The following is a 21,290-nucleotide window of genomic DNA, read 5'->3' on the forward strand; positions in this document are numbered from 1 at the left end:
CTCTGTACTTAATCACTAAAGCTCCTCTTCTCTTAAACACACTAGTTTAACTACTGATTTCAATAAAAAATATTGGTCAAAGCTTATATATGTAGAGTTTTTTTTTGTTTTATTATACTCCAAGATGAAGAATTTCATTGCATAACTACCAAAATTCTGTACTGTAAATATCTGTATTGATAACAAGACACAGATCAATTATAGTCATACATATTGTCATGCATACATAATGAATGTAGGGGCACTTTTTATCAACAAGTTTTAGTTTTATAAAAAAAATAATACATCACATCTTCTACTGCTGTCACTAAAGAGGTAGACCTTGTTCATATCTCGCAATTGCGCTATTACTCTGGCAGAGGCTAGAAACCAACATCATGTGAATATCTAGCAGTAATATATGTCATATTGGCCTTGCACACAAACCTCAACAAGTGTCTCCTTATACCACCAACACCACAGTAAATGATGTAAAAGTGTAGAGAACCATGATACAATTCTTAGGGTATATTGGTATTACCAGGCTTGTAACATCAGGCAGGCTTTTGCCTCACTTTTCACATAAGAGGTACAGCTGATTCAAAGACGAGTATACCCATATGCTGCTTTTCCTGAGCTGCTGTTATTAGCAACCTTAATAAAAAAACAAAAGCAACATGAAGGCTAAAAGAAATGTGCCAGCTGAGCTCCAACCTACTGATATTCAACCTCATTTTTCAGTAACAGCAAGGTACAGCCTTAGCTCTAGAATTCATATCAGTGCAAAGGACCTGCAGACAGCTGCCAGCTCCTGCTCTTTTAGATGCAGACCCTCTGTGTTGGGATAGATTTCCCACAATGTTTTCTCTTCATTTTGGATACTAAAATAAATGACCTTAGTTACAGTAGGCACTGCATTCTTTCCCAAGAACTCCAAGACTGCATCCCAAAACTGAATTTTACTGTACCCGAAAATATAAAACCAGAAAGGATTGCTTTAAGTTATAGTTCAGTAATGACAATATGATACAAATCCTTTGAAGCCAACTTATTTTACCAGTGAGACTTACTTTCCTCTTTCATTGTTTTGTAACTAAAATGTTATATCTTTGAATTTTCACCCTATGGTAAGCAAATGCATATAAACCCTAAACTAACTAAAAACTAAACTCTATTCATTGAGCCTAGGAAAAAAAACCCCATAACTTTCACATCCAGTCATTTAGCCATCATCTGGATGGCCTACATGCAAGAGCATAAAAAGGCAAGGAATTGGACTAAACAGTTAACCAAGGCTATATTGCAATTTGCAGCTATAAATTCTGTTCTTAATGCTGGTGCAAGACAGAAGATACATTTCATAACATTGTAATTAACAACAATAAATTACAATGGAGTATGCTGAATAGGATTTATTCCACCACAAACAATGGAGTAGAGAATGGACTTCAAAATGGCAATTATGTTCTACAGGAGGTCTAAAAATCTCAAACACTAAGGTGAGAAAGACGATCTTAAAGACTAGAGCATTCAGCTTACTTGTAAGAAAAACAAGCAGTCACTAACTGAAAAATCTGATTTTAGCCTCTGAAGATCACCACTCCTAGATAAAATCCAGAATAATCAACACACAAACATATGATAAAATTATAGGAAAAAGAGACAAAAATAGCAGTAGGTAAGTTCATATGTCTGCTGCCAATTCTTCATTTTAATCACTGCCAACTCTTGCCTTTAGAGACTTCAGAGTTGTATTTTATGCAAATAGGATTGTTTAAAAATTCCCAGAAATCATTAATAAACTTTCACAAAGACAATGCTGAAAAACTCAGAGGGAAATGATGCTGCATATCTGATGTATCACAAGCATCATGCATCAATATACGTGATTAAAAAATTACTTTTTTATTACTATTAAGACAACTGGCTACCAGCTACTACCACATTCAGTAGTGCCCAGAAAATTATGTACATACAAATGTGACAAATCATCAAGCCTAATGGAAAATGGAACAGGTTTCCCATGAAACCTGGATATTTCTCCAGACCATCACTGTTGAGTTCAAGTGACAAATCCTTGCTCATCCAATCTCTATGTTACCTTGACAAGAAGAAACTCTTCCAGTAGTAGAGTTTATTTGAAAACATAAAACTGAGAGCAGGTTTTACACGGTAAATGAATATTCTTTTACCAGTGCAGAAAATATATGTATGTACACAAAGTAATGTTAGTTTTTGTCTCATATACACTATACACAGGTATGCAGACATATGCATGGCAGATGAAGAAAAATCGAGCTTTCCTAAATCCCAACTTGATGCCTGTTCCTGAACGTACCTGGGACTGGTAGCCTATGGTACATGTGCAAAAGGCAAACCAGTAGATCTTAAATGGAAGAGGATCAAAAGCTCAGCTTTACAACATTTTAAAGAGGCACCTGTGGCAAACAGCAACTAATAGCTCCAAATTCACCTGTGCTATAAAGAGAGGCAAGGTACTATGTATCACATGCAAATTAGGGGAAGTAATAGATGATAATGTCTTCTGCAGGGTTAATTATGTGGACCTGATACTAGTTTGGAGCCTTCCACATCTTCCTGGTATGTATGTTTGCTGTCCACACCTGAACAAAAATCACTGCTATCTTCCCCCACTGGAAACTTCAGAATTTTTACTGCAGGAAGTGGCAAACAGTTGCCTTGGATTCTTAGCTCCTATTTCCAGCTGCATTCACTTCACCTCATATCTGTATAGCATGTGTTTGACTAAATACAGGAAGATTTTTCTTATCAATAAAAAGAAATAAAATAATAACCTACTTAATTTTTTCCTAACCTTCCTTAGTATATATATAAAACCTAATGATCAAAATATCACAAAATAAGGTTTTAAAAAAAAAAAAAAGGAAAAGAAAAAGGAAACAAAGACTAACCTTCCATGAACTTTAGGTATACAAATGTTGAATAAGCCTTTTGGAGAAGTTGAATAAACTTTCCTAATTCCCAGTAAATAAGTTGCTTAAAGAAGTAAGTCTGGTTAGAGCACTCTCTAACACTAAAGCAAATCCCTGTCTTTAGAACTAAACAATCCATGATTTGCTTCATGATCAGATTTACTGATCTACTACTTCATAAATCAATAACTATGTCACTAAATGAAAAAACGAAAAAACTGTATTTTTTTCAAATAATTGCATTTAAAATTAACTATTATTTTCAGCAGAGAGACAATAATCAAATATAATAAAAAACAGGGCATTTGCCACCAGGAATAATCTTGTTTAACAGGATAAATGTTACTTCTCATTCTATTCACAGTAACTATTAGAAAAAGCATAGTGAATTTTCAATAACATGAGGCAATTTAAATTGCATTTGCTCCTTAAACATTCACTTTTCTTTTTTTTTCACTTGCCCACTACATGGCAAGAACTCTTCAGTACTTAATTTATAAGCTTTATTCAACCTTCCCTGTTTATTTTAACATTTCATTTATAAAGAGTTCTTTTATTCATGAAAGTAGCAGTGTAGCTTCTTTTCATCAACGATAACTTTATTTTAGAACTGTCCCACAATGGGGGGGGCAGACTGCTTGGGATAGAAAAAAGGACTTTATTTGCAAAATCATGTGTGGTAGATTATACTAACGCTGAAAGCTAGATAACTTTAATTTTCTTTGAAAATAAATACAGAGAAATAAAACAACACCTATAGAAGTAAGTACAATAAGCATGTCTGCATACACACAGGTCAACACATAAGAGTTGGTACAACTTTCAAATTTGGCAGCAGCTAGTTTTGTTGAATATACCTTTTAAATAATTATAACCCAGTTCTGTCATGCAGGCGTGAGCTTAACTTTAAATAGATGTTTAACAGCAAACATTTCCAATATCTCTAGAATGCTTGAAGTCTGGACATCGTGGTGTCCAGTAACTTCAAGTTTATTGCAGAGTGGAACCTTTGCAAATAAATAGTTATTATTTTCATTTACACAAACCATATACTGTACAGTGAGCTGAAGAGTAGTACTCTCCAATCTTGGAACTGTCAATGCTCATTGTGTTGATGGCTTGAGATTGTCAAGCCCTCAAACAGCTTTGTTGGCTGATACACATCACCAGTGCTCCAAATTTTTTTCCTAGATAAACATCTGAACCCCAATACTGCAGAAAAAAAATGTTCTCATCTCTTTCTGTAAGAGGCAACTAACCCTGCAACAGAAGCAAGAGAAGGGACCTCACAAGGGGCAGCAAGGTGTACAGTCATATCTGCTGAGTTTGCTGGGCTAGTAATCCCTCCATTGAGCGGCAGCTGGGGCAGCAATGTCTTCAGCACTTAGACACCGAGCCTTCTAGAGCTTACCTGTCAAAAATCCAGCAAAATCCCTGCCTGATGCTAAGGCTCTTCCACATGTGGCCTACTGGATTTTCAATGTGTGAAGTCTTCTGCTAGTTGACCTAGTTTTTTTCTATAACTAAAAAGATGAATTAGACCCTCCTTTGTAGTCCATTATCAGCTCCTGAGTCTTTGGACAGAAGAACACATTCACATTTCTGAACATAGTTAATAAGGTAGTTTCCTTAGCTAAACAGAAATAAAACTGTGTACAAAGATGTACTGACAGCATTTTGACCCAATTGAGGACACCTGGCTTGCAGTTTAAATTCTTGCTTCCCAAAGTCTTGCTTCCCAAACTTGCTTTATTATCCGCAGAACCTCTATTGCAACCTGACTTTCCTGGCCTGCTTCTCCTCCTAACCAGCCTTCTCACACTTGACTTTAGAAGTCCTTCCTTTGCAAGGTGGGCTCAACACAGGGGTGTATTCTCTTTTCTCTTTTCTACTGTTATTTTGAGATGCCTTCATGACAGGGCTCACATGGTGATCGAGACTTTCTTGGCCCAACGAGTTCCTGAGCTTTTGCTAAAGAACTAGGTGACTTTTTTATTTCTTTTTTTTCCATTTTTTTTCTGCCACTTGACCCCGGGTTTTTGTTGTCATGCTGAGCTGGCAAGGACATGTTATTTCTCTTACCTAATTTGGCTTTTCATATCCTGCAAGTTCATCACAGATCAGAAGAACACATGAGAAAAAAAAAACAAACAAAACACCCCAAAATATAAAGCAAAAAAAGTGACACGCAGTTCACATTAGTCACCAGGGCTAGCAGACAGCATAGCAAGTTTTGGTTCTAATGTGGTTTTTAGTACTCACTAAAGTTTCAGTGGTAATATTTTGGTTCACCTGTGGGACCTGAGTGATTACTTGACGGTAGAGAAAAACTGCATTCTACTGAAAAAAACCTGAACAAGTCACCAGTATATCCCTGGCAAAGAATTTTCCGAGATGCTGCCACAAACTGATCTGAGGAGAGGTCCTAGTCTCTACTAGCTCCATACCTCCACACTCCTTAGCCCCAGTGAATGTCACTATTTCAGCAGATTTTTTTTCCTTCTGCTCTCCCATCCTCAGCTCAAAGCAACATAGGACAACAGGGAATTCAGTTGCACCCTCCCTCTCACTTTACATGAATCCTTTAGCCAGTAAGGAGAGATGCCGTGATAGTTGCCCCCAAGTCTTCCTGCCTTTCCATGTTGTATGGAAGGCAAATTAATACATAACAGTCTAACAGAAGGTGGGCTTTTATTTCCACAGTCAGAGAAGTGTATTTACTTTTTAATCTCCATTTTATTGAGTACGTAAGTATAGATCTCATCTCTGCAAGCTCTAGAGAGAGAAAAGCTGGAGAGAAAGAAAAATCTAACATAAAAAAGCCATACTGCTTTAAAAAAAAAAAAAAAGAATTCAATACAGAATTCCAAAGAGTCCGAACAAAGATGAATTCTACACAAGCAAACTCCAGTTTACAGACTGCTTATTTACACAGCCCAGTGTCTGACTTCTTACCCTGGAATAGTTGTTACTTGCATAGTAATCAAGACCACGCTTACTACAGCTGTTGCAGAGTGAATGAACCCTCTTCTCAGCTAAACAATGAAGGAGTTCAGCCAAAACAGTCATCTAAGAAGGCACCAAGCAGTAGAGACTGGGGAAAGAAGCTGACAGCTGAATCCAACTAGGCAGCCAAAAGCATCTCCTAGGCAGAAAAGCCACAAAAACCCCAAAGGGCTTTTCTACATATGCAGTTTCTTCTGATTATCTTCATAAGGTTTACATGCTAAATCCACTAGGTTACACTAAATTTCCAAGCTAATCTACTCATGCACAAAGTATAGGCTTTGGAATAAGCATGCCCACACTTTAATTGTTTGGGAATTTTGTAACCCTTTGGCAGTCCGTAGGCTTTTTAGTTTGTTTGCCCATACAGTACAGCTGCTGGTTCAACTCAAAATAACAGTTTTTAATATCCATTTGCAAAGCTATTCCAGGAAATTTCTCCTTGTGCTAAGACTGGAGCACAGTCATGTAGTTCATTCCTTGTCACTAATAGAAATAAAGTATAAGAGTAATCATACTATTTGAGTAACTCTTCGTATGAAGAGGCTCCTGCTGTCAGTTTACCAAGCACATATCATATTTCAAGTAAATGCCTTTATCCTAGCAAAAACCTGTAACATGGCACCTGATGTGAGACTCTCATTTTGAACCCCATTCACACAAGAATATAATGATCTTTCCTAGTAGTCTTACAGATTGCAGAAAATAAGAAATACTGTGAGTCTCTCTTTTTTCAGGATTTTTTGTTGTTGTTGGTTTTGGAATTAAATTTTTTTTTTTTGAGGGACAAAGATTGTGGATTTGGTTTAGTTGTTTTTTTAACTTTTTTCTTTCAATTTTGAGGGTTTTGAGTGGCCAATGCCAAAGTGAGAACTCTAAAATAAGTTCTCTACTTTCTTGACAAGATATATGTGACAACTTCAAAAGATGATGACAACTTTGTTACTATGCTCAAGGATGTAGAAATAAATTATAAAGAAAGTGTACTTTTTTTAAAAAAAAAGTATGTTACTCTGTAGGAACAATACAGGAGTTTTGCTTCACAAAGCTATTGTAGTTAGAGCCCTGAACCATGCTGCTTTCAAGTTGAAATGTGAAATACCTTATAATGCCACTTGCCAAAATACAAAACGCTTGTGACCTGGCTAATGAAAACACTACAGAACAATGTAAACATGCCAACAAATTGTGTACATCTTATAAAGAACTAGACATTTGGATAGAGCAGCAAACCTTCATTACTCAGAATTAGCAAGCTTCAGTGTGTAATGAGGACAGTGAAATGCCTAGCCAAAAAACACACAGGCAAAAAAAAATTTGAAAAAGAAACTTATAAACCCATCCTCTAACTAATGTTCTTAAAATTCACTTGAGACATGTGCAGAGGTAGTTTATAAGCTTCAGCTTCTGAAGACCAAGGCAATAGGGAAGTATTGAAGAAAAGTAATGCAAGTTACAAACAGATTCAAAGAGAACTTACTGAAGAAAGAAAGTGTGTTTCAATGGAACAGAAAACAAGTAGATTTTTAAGCACTGGTTGATGATGAAGAACATACACTCATGTAAAAAACACATTTGAAACAGCACAGTGATGTGTATTAAGAATCATGCCACTGATTTAAAAAAATTACACACCTCATAGTCAAATGTGATATATGAGTCTTCTGTCTCTAAATTCCAAAGAATTTTTTGAAAATCTGGTCCATATTGCTTGAAAACATGACTTTAATCTATCATTTCGAATTCTTCATGCAAATCAAATCCTTCATCACCCTACTACTCCCAGTGGTAAATAAAAGATCATTATCAAACATTATTTTACATAAAAAACTAAATTCCAATTAGGTGAAAAAATTTATCCACAAATATACATTATATATATCTAAATCATAATAAAAATTTCAGTTGTAAAGAATGTTTTAGTGAGGGACAGACACAATGAGAATGGAAATGGTAATAGAGGACCTGTGAGGTTCAAACAGAAGTCTGAAGGCTAATTCTTCTGCATATTTCCTAAATGTTTTTGCTCATGCAGAAGGTGGTTATAGTGTTCTGTATGCACATTGATGAGCACAAAAAACCACTGATTGCATGCTGATCTTTAAAGAGAGAATATTTTAACTTCTAACTTGGGCTCTGCATTTTGGGATTTTTTGTTTGATTAATTTTATGAAGTCAAATAAACTGAATCTTTTGACAAACAGCTGCAGTCTTGGTCAGCAAAACAAGAAGATAACTTCTTGTTAAAACACATACCTCTGTCAGGAATGATTTGGCTGTCGAAGGGTTCATTATGAGAATAGCCCGTCTCAGGGTATCCCGGTAGCGGTTCAGTTCTTCTATTCGCATAGTGGCAAAGAGCCCCGTGATCATTTTATTAATGTTGTTTTCTACTTTCTGCAATGCTACATCCATTCCCTGTTGAGATACTTTGTCTAAAAACTCTTGTATTCCACGGATATCTGAAAAAATCAGAAGGCAAACAAGATGTTAACTGTTACATGAAAAAAAAAGACACAAATAACTGATCACAACATCTCACAAGATGTGTTTTGTCAGGTAGATCCCTACAGGCTTTCACTTAATATTCACTAGACCTCCTCCTAGGTCTAAAGCTATGCTCATTGCATTTCTTTAAGTACTAAAACAGGAGAAAGATCACCTACTCTTCAAAAGAGCCACTAGATAACAAACTTAAAAATACTTCTAGCAACTTTCCTAATTTGGTGATTTAATCATCACACTTTCTTCTAATCTTTCTTGAAGGACTTCCACACTGAAATCCATATAGAGAAGTGAAGCCATGGTGACCATCACATACAGTGCTTCCTTCCAGTGAGGGTTGTTGGAGGGCAGCTGAGGAGGAGAAAAGCAGGAAGGACATGGTTTTCTTTTGTGAAACTCAAAAATATGTTATCCACCACCATTCTGTGTAGCTCATGTATCTAAGCGAAGCTTGGGCTGTTCACTCATCAAGAAGTCTTAATGTTGTTCTAAATTTCACATCTATTTATTTCCTTCAAAAACAAAATAAAAGCCAGGTGTACAGTTGCAATGGTACTGCATGCTCTCATCTGAAAGTGCCTCTGCTGGTTGAATTTAACAACTTTTTGACAGCACAATGTGCTAGGAGAGCTTTCTGGCTTAATCTTGAGTTAATCCTTCTTTAAAAATGATGTAGGAAGAATTGATCAGTAGAATGCTAACTGTTTTCACTACCTAGTTTAAAATACCTATAACATCTACCAAACTTAAATGTCTGGGCACTCCTAACATTGTTATGCTGCTTCAAGGTGTTCCAAGACAAAATCTTGATTTTTTTTTTTCCTCTGCCGTTTTGAGAGGCATTATCTAAAACCTCTAGCTTTAGGTTTAAAATTTAAAATCATTCAATGACTTCAGAAGTCAGATCAGTCAGATCAGGGTCTTCCGGACCTCAGGAAAATTGCTTCTGCCTCACTGAGTCCTCACTGTCTGACCCCTACTCACCACTGCAGTTTCTCAATCTTTTTCCTGGAGCTAAGCCACTGCTTCCCTAATGTGACTCCTCTCTCTGGCAGTCACTCTGATCTGCTGTCTCAGAGGACACTCAGCAGGACATCCTTCCTTCCTACTGGCATGCAAGCTTCCTGTAAACCCAACTGATCTCATTTAAGGGAACAAGACATAGCCTTAGAGTCAACACAACAGATGCTATGTGACAGAGACACTCTGGGAAAAAAATAGAGAAAAAGGAAACCAGTAACTCAAAATAAACATGAATTTCTGAAGAAACATTTCTTTGAAAATAAAGGTTCCTCAGGTTTTGAAGGGTGTTTGTGGTTAAAATCAACAGAAAATGTTTCTCACATTAGGATACTAAATCTAGTCTCTCCTAGGTGCATAGTCTTAGATCCAATCTCTGAGGGATTGCAGTTCCTGCTCTGCTTCCCTCCTTCATCCCAGGTGCTCTATCAGTTCCTCATCCCAATCACTCATTTTCCAGGGGAATGGTCAGACTTGAAGTTACAGGTAGGTTATGTGTCTTTCTTCATGAAACCTCTCATACTTGAGTAAACTTCCAATTAGACTTTCACAACTGCTTGGCTACTCAGATCTTTCATCCTGACAATAGGAAGACCTATTGTCTTCCCCTACTCCCTGCCCTTCTTAGGGGGGACGCAAAGTTGGGGAGACTCTATTTAATCCTAACATGGGATGAGTAAATATGGGATGAAGAATCTCAAAAGCATTCATACTAATGGAAGCACCTTAGATACAGTTCACACACGATGCCAGAGGACAGCAAAAGACTGGAAAATCAGACTGAAAGCAGACTGGAAGGATGCCTAAGCACATCAGAGTCTAAGCCCTGGAAGAGATGTCACATAAATAGTCATGAAGTCTACCAGGAAAGGGCTCTTGGCTGGCCCTTAACGTGGACTATTTTCAGGTGATACAAGTGTCACCGTGCTCACACATTGTGATAGCAGCTGAGGGGAACTCCATGAGAAGCCACAGGAAACAGTAGGGCATGTAACTGTTTATCAGGATTGTGATAGCTACATTTTAATAGGGGTACACTGACAGGTGACAGCTTTCAGAGGAACTGAAGCCCATTTTAAGACCAGGGAAAATAATGAAAATCAATTCTTTGGAGAAAAATTTGTAAGGAATTATAAAATTTCTCTCCAGAACTGCCTAGACCGCAGCACCCTCCATAGCCATTCAGAGAGCAGTGCTACAAGCATCAGCTGTGGTCAGTCCTGCACACATGAGGCGAACATGCCCAGGGGTCTGGGCTGCAGGGGAGAATTATGTAACTCCCCCCACAGTAAAGCACCAGCTACACGACAGATACACATGTGCGATGCACCCTTGAGAAGACTATGGAGATGTCACATGTGGATTTAATATGGGAACTACAATGGTGAAAATATAAGAGCAGTGTGACTAAAGGGTAGCTAATGACCACAGCAGACAGACACTACATGGTCCAAAGGGAGACTAGGAAGAATAATCCAGCATCCAGACCTGATGGACCTTCAGGAAAAAGCTCAAAATACCTGAGATAGGAATCTTTATGCTGACGTTGCTGGGAAAACTGTACCAAAATTCAAGCATTCCTCTTTTCCAGTTCTAGGGAATACTCTTTTTACTGAGCTATACATTTGGGGATTTGATGGGGTCCAACATATCCCAAAGTTTAAAGGTTCTGACAAACACGGGTCATTTTAGAATTTTACTTCAGGTTATGGCAAAATAAAATAGAGAGGTTCTGGGTTGCACAGAAGTAGAGCAGCCCTATCAAGAAGATCTGAGGCTTAGACACTCACATTGCTTATTTTTGGCCACAAACAGTAGCATAAGGAAAACAAAGTTCAGTCTGCCTAGTAGACAAAATTTGCTGCCTGCATCACCAGCAGATATGTACTAACTAGAGAATATTACAGACAGCCATCCTCCTCCAGCACCAGAATACTGAGATGCTTCAAATTATAAAGAAGTAGTCATGCAATAGCTTACAATCAAACAGTACACAAAAACAATTCAACAGAGTTAGTCCTAGAAGTCAGACTGTCACAATCAGCAAGTTGGGTCTCCTGTCTAGACCTCTAAAATACCATGAACTGGAAAGAAATGGTATTTTAAGCATTTAGGCTATTTTAGACATTCATCACCAAAACCTCATTCTCTAGACACTGTCAAAATATCAGTATTACTAAACACTTGTAGGATAGTTTAACCATGAACAAAATACATGCATACCCTAAAAATAAAGTTCCATAAGAGAATCAGATACTAATTACTGCTTCTATTTAATATCTAAATCAGGAAAATTAGATTCAATCTAATCAGAGATGTTAGAATTTTTCTGGTGCTTTAAATACCAACAAGATTATTTGAAGTGCTACAAATATGCTTAGTTTTATGCAAATGATAAAATAACTTCTTTCTACTTTAACCCCTTCCTTCTAAAATTCCTGAGGCTCACCCACTGAGGATTACTGAACATGCAGACAAATTAAATAAAAAATGGGTGAAAGTGACCAGTTGAACTCAAAATTACTGAAACACAAGGAACACATGTAGATGGGATCTAGATACACTAACAAACTATCAGGGAGAAAACTTACTCAGGCTAGGAAAGCCTTTTTAAAACTCAAATTCTATCTCATAAATTCTTGTATTCTTCTCTGACACCAGAACAAAGTAAGTAGGAACCACTAAACGAAGACCTTTTTCAAAACAAGAACATAATTTCACTTGACTTGAATTTATAGACACACTGCAGTTATTGACTGATACCCTCCATAATCGATATTGACCCAGAAGCCATATTATGGGATCAAATGGCTTTCCTTGCCATGAATATTTGCAAATATAAAAAATGAAACAATCATATTGAAACCTCACTAAATGATGGGACATAAAGGAGAGAGGTCCAGTATTACTCTATAGCTCTACATTTATTAGGTGACCATGCCAACAGTATTGTACCTGTGTGATATGTTTTTAGGAAAAGATACCAAATCAGGATTCGTGAAACTTCTTCACTACTTCTGTCTTTGGCATTGATACAACACAAAAATATGGGCAGGAAATAAATATAGATTCCGCTTATACCTCAACTTACCCACTGGAAGAATGGAGATATTGGTGATGCTCACCTGCTGCCACGAAACAGCAGAGAACACATAAAAACACCCTGCAATTTGAATGCTATTTAAATCATGATGGTACTTGCAATATTTCAGCAGCAAGTCACGAGCAATGATCATATTCAAAGCGTATGCCAAAGAACAGATGCTGCCACTGAATGGGCAGCATTATCTTTCCTGCGTGGATTGTCTGAAAGTGGCACATATCCACACTGAACTGTGGAATCATCTTTCTAATAGATAAACTCCTTCTGCAGAAAAATCTGGCAAGCAACCTGTGGCACAGATGGTTTTGCTGTGGAGACACAGGACTGTTCATGTCTGGAACACAGGTGTTTCACGCCCTGAATTTGCTAGCCAACATGTTGCCCAGCCAGAAGTCCCATTTCTATTTTCTATTTAGATCAGATGAGTCACAGTTATTGCCAGAAATGCAGAAGAGTTTCCCATTATCACCAGTATTGATTATCCTCCTTAGTGATGAAAGCCCAAGTTACCACACAGAGACAGACCAATGCTAAAGTTGCTATCTCCTCTTCCAGCTCAGTGTCACTACAGTGCTACATTTCCTGTTTTTCACTGTACAGCTATCACTTCCTGTGTACACGTGTGAACAAAACCAGAGTACCCCTCCCCAGTCAGCATCACCCATAGAGTTAAACCAGGTCAGAAATCTAAAAGAAACACTACCAAACATTCTCTTTATAACCAAAACTGTGTTCAGTTTAGGAGATTGTGAGGTTGATCTGGAAACACTAATAAACAAAGAACAAGGCAAGCAAAATTTATCAAGGACTGTGCTGGAAATGACCTTCCTTTTATATCCATGCATAACCATGCCACCACAAGGCAGAGGTCTATAGGAAGGTCTCATGGTCTGCACCGCTGCTGTGCAGAAGGTCCAACACTGGGCACACTGGACCGGTTGCAGCCACAGCTGAGGTGTATGTGCAAAGCTTCCTGCATAGGGGAGCACAAAGCCCACAGCCTCTGACACTCTGACTGATGTATTCAAATGCAGGTACTCATCATAACACTACTCAAGCTGAGATCTGAATTCAAGTGACAGCTTCACCAAACGTCATCACTGTGTCAGTTGCTGTGGCCTCTGACCTAAGAAAGAATTTAGGAAATGAAGTATAAGTCAAATTAGGCGCAAGCACCTAAACTCACACAACATCTTTTCATTTGATAGTGAAAAAAGCACAAGAAACAGGTATCTTAAATGCTGTTGCAGAGCATACTCAGAGTAAAGTGCCCTTCACAGACTACACATCTAAATCTTCTTATATTACCCACCTGGCGGGAGCACTCAGACCTCACCTAATATAAACAGTAAGCACAATTTAATGGAAAGCTCAGCAGGTGTGTGGCAGAAAACTCACACAGTCAAGTGATAGGGAAAAGGAGCTAGTATTTTCAGGAGATCACGACCACTTAAAATCTGCAGCTTTCTTCCACATCAGATTACAGGAGAAATTGGGTCTTTGCTCTCTTTTCATTAAGGTTTCTACACTGTATATGTGATAAACTTGGATCAAGAAGATTCCTGACTTACATTGCATGATCTTAACATTAAAAAAAGTCAAATGTGGAAAGGGACCTGGGGGTCCTAGTCAATGACAAGTTGAATATGAGTCAGCAGTGCCCTTGCAGCCAGGAGGGCCAACCGTGTCTGGGAGGGCATCAGGCAAAGCATCGCCAGCCGGTCGAGGGAGGAGATTGTCCTGCTCTGCTCTGCACTGGTGTGGCCTTCTCTGTGCAGTTTTAGGTGCCACAATATAAGAAAGATATAAAGCTATTAAAGAGCATACAAAGGAGGGCTACAAAGATAGTGAAGGGCCTTGAGGGGAAGGCATACAAGGAGTGGCTGAGGTCACTTGGTTTGTTCAGCCTGGAGGAGATTGAGGGAAGACCTCATTGCACTCTACAGCTTCCTCACAGATGGAAGCGGAAATGCAAGTACTGATGTCCTCTCTTGTGACCAGTGACAGCATTAAGCTGTGTTAGGGGAGGTTTAGATTTGATATCAGGAAAAGGTTCTTCATCCATAAGGTTATTGGGTACTGGAAGAGGCTCCTCAGAGAAGTGGTCACAGCACCAAGATGGCCAGAATTCAAGCAGTGTTTGGACAACACTCTCAGGCACATGGTGTGATTCTCTGGGCTGTCCTGTGCAGGGCCAGGAATTGGACTTTCATGATCCTTGTGAATCCCTTTCAACTCAGGATATTCTATGATTCTTCCACAAGGGTTTTTTTGATCACTGGACCAGATGCTTGTCTCACTTCTTTGTTCCCTCTGACGCCACATAATTTTCTTTTGCCATCTCTGTTTCTATACAGACGGAGCAGGTCCCTTCCCATCTTGGGGAAAATCTAATGATCCTAGAACAAAATATGCTGGTTTTCAGGCATCTCATGCCAGGATGTATATGCAGTGAAGATTTGATAAGCTGTACAAAATGAACAACAAACAATAATCTTACATGCTAAGTACCTCTTTTACCCTTATTAAAAATGAGAAATCTCCAAGTAGATGTAAAGTTCCTAAAAAAATTTCAGACCACAATATAATCAGGAGAAGAGAAAGATGGCACTATTCATGAATGATAATAAATTAAGCCATTCACCTCTGTCATTGTATTCCACCTAAATTACAAGGCACTCTGCACTTTTGTTATCTCAAACCTGGTTTACAGTCATTAGCTCATCCTTCCTCTGATGCCATTTTAGATCTGAGAACATTTTCCTCAGAGTATCTAGCTGATAAATACCAACTGATTCAGCTGTGGTAGCAAAGGTGAATGCACTGCCATAAATATTCACTGGTTGATTTACACAAAAGACCATTTTATCTGTACAGTTGATGAGAAAAGCCATTGTATAACAAATAACACTTCAAATTCTTATCAAGATAGCTTTACAGGTCTAGCACAGTGATTCTTCCTTACACGGTGATGGTTAACATGACAGCAACTATTAACTGTGGAAATGCACTGTACACAAGGTAGATGAGCAGCTTCAGCTGGACTCTGATGGTGCCACTGCTCTGTATAAAGACTTGAGCAAAGTGTTTGCATTCCTGTGCACATGTTGATATCTATTAACATGGTTAAGATCTAGACTGAGGAAAACAACAATTTTGCATGATGATTCAATAACAGTACTTCATTTTACTTTTGCGGCAGTGAGATTCCCTCTCATTAGTCAGCCTATATGTCATTTGGTGAACTTCCAAATTAAAATGAACAAATTAAAAGAAAAACAAAACCACAAAAACCCAACTTGATAGCTCTTTCATATTGTCATTTGGGGACTGAGAGGGACCAGTTATGTGAGCTGTTTCAACTGGATGATCTAGCTTCAGAGAATATAGCAGTAGTTCAAACTCATTAGAAGTAAATCAAGTTCAAATGTTTAATTATATACAAAATCTCATATTATCAGAATTTCTAGAACCTAACAAGTGGGGATGGTATTTCTTTAGGGAAACTGAAAATTTGTAAATGATAAGAATGACTGAGTTTTTGCCTCATGTTTGCAATTTTCAAAAATTTCACACACACAAAAAGAAGACAACAAATTTTCTCAAATTTCTTAGTATCAGGAAAAGTATCAGAAAAAGAAAAAATATACTTATACACTTTTTTTCCTTTTTTGAAGATATTTCCATTTCCAACTGCGTTATCAGCAAGTAACTTCAATTTTTGTTGTTTGATATGAACTATTTTGGTACTAGTGCAATATCTATTTAATCCTTGATTTAAATGTTCATTGAAATGTCATTTACATTAACTATTTTTTGTTTCATACCATACATCAATTATTAGAAATTATCCTGTAAATATGCAAAATATCAATGTTGAGGAAGAGATATCAACTTTTGCAGTTTTCAAATCCTACTAGACTTCAGTTTCTAACTTTACTGATGATTGGCACAAGATGTTTCCTTTGAGTTTCTTTTTTTTTTTTTTTAAACTGGAAAGAAAGAGGAAAAAAGAAAAGGATAAAAAAGAGAAATAAAAACGAAGCTACAACCAATCCTTCAGAGTAACAGTTGTTACCTTAGCTTCTCAAAAATAGAAAGGAAGTCAGACTGTGATCACCCCTCAGTCATGGAGGCTGACATGGCAATATTCTATAATCATGTACTTTTGACTGTGTAATCTGCTTTCTACCTCTTCATTCAATTTCCTTTTAACTACAGTTTGCATTAGAGATTTCCAAAAGGCTTCTAGGAGTTGTCTTTGAGAAAAACAGCCTCCTGCAAAGAAATAAATTTTCCCTGCCTAGTACCTTCAAATTATGCCAAACTTGAAAAATTGCACTTCAATCCTATACAACTCTTCATCAGAGATTTATACCTCTGTGTAGATAAATGCCTTTATTTAATAAGAAGTGTGTATATATATACACTATATTTCTGTTTGTATGACACACCAACTCTACCTGTTGGTTCTCATAAGCAACCCTTCGAAGGAGATGGGGTAAGGAACAGCAAAGTCACTGTTCTTGCAAACTTCTTGGTGATAAACTAAGTGTGACTATATGACAGGTGAGAAAGTTGGAGCTGTTCAGCCTGGACAAGAGAAGGTTGAGTGGAGACCTCATATCAACCTTCCCATCATCTGAAGGGGGCTCACAAGGAATCCAGAGGGGTACTCTTCATCAGAAACTGTAGTGACAGGACAAGGAGTAATTGGTTCAAAACAAAAGAGGGGAAATTTAGGTTAGATATACTATAATGGTGGTGAGGCATTGGCACAGGTTGCCCAGAGAAGCTGTGGATGCCCCATCCCTGGAAGTGTTCAAGGTCAGGTTGGATGGAGCAACCTGGTCTAGTGGGATCTGTCCCTATCCATGACAGGGGCATTGGAACTAGATTATCATTAATGTTCCTTCCAACCCAAAACATTCTATGATTCTATTCTACAATTTGATATGTGTTATAAACTCCCTTAAGACAAATTGTTCTCTGACTGTGCATCAGTCTCTTCCTAAATAACACTTTTCAGATGATTAAAAGTTTACAGTATAGAAACAAGAATATTTTATGAGTGAACTAGGCCTGTGAAGAACATAACCTACAAAACTAAGATTTATGAACTCTGTGATAAATATTTTCAGCTTTTTCCTGTCTTTCTGTTTGCTCTTTTTCTTGACTGGTGTTAAAACTCTCCAAGAGAAGTTTTCTTTTCAATTTATAATACTACCTGACATTTACAGTGTTATTATACCTAATTCATCCCTTTTTTTTTTCCAATGGTGATATAATTTCTTCAATTCAAAATGCAAAAAGTACTTTGCACAGTAGTTTTCTCATTTGATTACTGTTCAGTTATTTAGCTGCCAAAATATCGATTTACAAACTCAATTTTGATACTTCTCAGAAGATAAAACAATGTGTTGAGAATTGAAAAATATTTAGCAAACATTAGTAGATATCAGTACAAGCTTCAGGAATTCAAATATTCTTAAAATAAATCACTTTTCTTCTGATGTTCGCAGACTGCATATACAAATGCAATCTTGTACCTCTGCAAAACCTCAAGATAGTACCTCATTTACAGTTTACTGACTATACAGATAATACAGAAGCACCTACAGTTTTATTTTGACCTCAGCTTACTAAGACAATGCAGATTTGTCAGGCCAAGCCTTTGAATGCTTTATCCATTCCATCCTTAAAGACTGCAAAATAAGGGAGCCACAAACATTCTCTTGCCTTTCTACATATTCACTTATAGCTCCTGGAATACATTTCTCCAACCATTATACAGCTGAAAAGGAGAAGTATGTCCATTGTTCCACTAGAGAAATTTTATAGAATAATTCATAAGTTATCTCAGAAGTGGAATAATTTCAGGGTCAACCAAAATATATACTCAATTTCCAGTGGTAATGTCAATCAGCAAAAGCAAGTTGTTACAGAAGTTCTCAAAAACAGCTGCTAACTTGCAATATAATTAGCTGACACAGTAAAGTTACACAGATGAAAAACACATGTGCCTTTCTTTATCTGAATGACATAGTAAATACTAATGGGAAAAAAAAGTTCAATAATAAGCTTGAATTAATTATATGTTTATTGAGGCATAGTGAAGTAAATGAGTATGGGAAGTTGGCAAAGTGCCAGATGAGTAATAAACAGTTTTAAGACTGTCTGGAGACAGACTTGAGAATATTATAGTCATCAGGCAGCTGAAAACAGCCTCAGGGTAATTATAACCATTTGCAATCGATTAAAGAGAACACGATTCTTTTATGAGCCTTTATCAAACTTGCACTAAAACTTTACATGATTTGAAAATGTTATGGTTTCAAGCCCATTTATGCCAGTGGTCATCATATATTTATTTCTGGAAAATATGTGTGCAGGAAAGTGTCAACAGGATTACTTACTCTATATGGGTTTTGAACAAAGTGCTAGAAATCCAGGGCCCATATGAACAGATGGGCATCATCTCAGAATATCACTCCTCTTACGACATAGGAGGTAGCCTTTTTCCAAGCAGCTCAGCCTTTCAAGTTCCAGGTATAATCCTTTTTTTCATGGGATCTTTAAAGAACAGCACTCCAATTCTACAGCATTACACTCAATTTGTTTGAAAACCACCGCCTTCCTGGGGTAGGAAGCTTCCTGGTTGAGCTCCTCAGCATTACAGATGTCACTGCTCTCCTTCTTGATATTCTATTTTATTTTATGTCTTCCTCCAACATCTTCTCTCAGACTGAGCTTGAGATATCTTTTTAGAGACGAGGTAACTCACACCACTGCCTTCACCCTTTCCTGATGCAGAAATAATCGGAAACCCTGTATATGACGAATCACAGAATTACAGAATATTCTGAGTTGGAAGGGACCCACAAGGGTCATCAAGTCCAACTCATAGGTGAATGGCCTCTACGGGGATCAAACTCACAACCTTGGCATTATTAGCACTATGCTCTAACCGATCATTGCCAGTACAACCACACCCTCTGCATCCGCTTCTCAGAATGAGCAAGAGGGTAGATCCATGAGGAAGTTTCTTCAAGACAGATGCCCACTAAACTCTTTCTTACTGCTAAGCTCCCTTCCATTCCAGCCAAGTCTTTTCAATTACTTCTTCAACCTCTATTTGCTATGGGAATGCCTCCTTTAGCCTCACAGAACAAATCCCCTTCTTAGCCTTCATGCTTGCTTTGTTTCTCTTCTTTGCAAAGGTTAAAACTAAATTACCACCTAAGGGAATGGCAAATATCCATTGCCAAATATCCGTATTATAAGTAGGAAGGTCAAAAAACCGTAAGCAAAGATATCTTAGTCCTGGAATCAGTAAATACTGCATAAATCTCCAGTGATGGTTGTATATCAAAGACACACTGCGATGAAAGACACAGGGTTAAGGCCAGAAATTTGGACAAAGAAGAGGGGTTAAGAAATTGGTTTTTAATATAAAATACATAAGGGCTTAAAAATGCTACTCCTATCACTGTAAAATAGAATAAGGATTAAGATAAAATTAATTCTCCAGAAAAAAACCTTATTCCCTCAACCTTTCCAGAGAAAAAGTGCAGAATCTTTCTATCTGCTTTAGCAGCAACAAAACATGAAAAATAAATGTTTTCAAACAGCTAGACTTTCTGTCTTTCATCTTAGAAAAGCAGAGATACCTACAGTGTAAATTGCACAAAATTCACAACTATGTTCTTGCAATGATTGACTGGTTTCTTCATAAAGAATTTACTACTACAGAAAAGTATCTACATATTCCTGGAAAACAGAGTGAACTGTAAACTGCCTGAAGAGTAAAACATGAATTACAAAAGCTTGCCCCTTGTTGATACATCACAGAGATAAAAACCAACAATATGCTGGGATTCTAGGTCAATCACATTGCTTATATAGCCTGGTCTCACACATTCCCATCACAAATTACTATTTCATTCTGTGATTAATGTTCAAGGGTCTTTTTCATGTTAGTTTTTGGGTACCTACCATTGTTAAATGCCAGTCTGTGGATGAGGTAGGATTTGCTGTTTCAACCTGCATTTTGCTTACTTTGAACTTGAAACCCTAAAGGTGTAATAACTTGGCAAAGCTTGCTCAAAATGTTTACAGATGTCAGTGTCTCTCTCTACAAATCTAAACTTTGCAATTTCCAAAGGTATAAGTTATACATTTATAGTGTCCAGTATGAAAATGCCTTCACTGAAAGGGTGATGAAGGTCCTAGGGATGAGTTCAGTGATGTAGTGGAGGAATTTCCCACTCTCTACTTGTATATCTACTTGTAAGGAGATGCACAGATACGTTCTGCACAGTGATCCTACAGATTGAGCTGAGCAGTCAAGAATGAAATGAGTAGGAGCTAATTTGGCTGCTTAAATGAAGTAAATTTGGCTTGTACATAGTGTGTGGATAGTAATTTTAATAGCAGTTTGAGAAAGGCATCAGTCTACTGCATAATTTTGCTGCATTTCGTGCCACCTACTCTTTATCTCTGCAAGAAGACTGTCTTTAATGGCATTTGAAGAAGTGCAGAAGCGTTCTTGAATGCTTTTAATATCTTCATATTAAATTTTCTTAAACAAAATCAGATTTCATATCCTGGGCAGGCCTTAACTTGTTTTACCTGAAGGAACAAAACACACCATCCAAGGGAACTAATTGAACTGAGACTTTGATCTAGGTCATCCCAGCAGAGAGCAAGGATGAGGGAAAAGA

At 37.4% G+C, this 21,290-nt stretch overlaps 1 protein-coding gene across 2 annotated transcripts in view; it reads right to left on the reverse strand.

Annotated features, from left to right (window-relative positions):
• The window catches only part of GRID2 (glutamate ionotropic receptor delta type subunit 2), a 693,976-nt gene that overhangs the window by 263,992 nt on the left and 408,694 nt on the right, over positions 1 to 21,290 (reverse strand). For both annotated transcript variants that reach the window (XM_027635943.1, XM_027635941.1), the window contains one exon: positions 8,196 to 8,401. In XM_027635943.1, the coding sequence (XP_027491744.1) occupies positions 8,196 to 8,401 (206 nt within the window). The remainder of the gene's footprint in view (positions 1 to 8,195; positions 8,402 to 21,290) is intronic.

The sequence above is a fragment of the Corapipo altera genome, unplaced genomic scaffold (genome assembly GCF_003945725.1).
Source record: "Corapipo altera isolate COAL_440 unplaced genomic scaffold, ASM394572v1 22b, whole genome shotgun sequence".
Lineage (NCBI taxonomy): Eukaryota > Metazoa > Chordata > Aves > Passeriformes > Pipridae > Corapipo > Corapipo altera.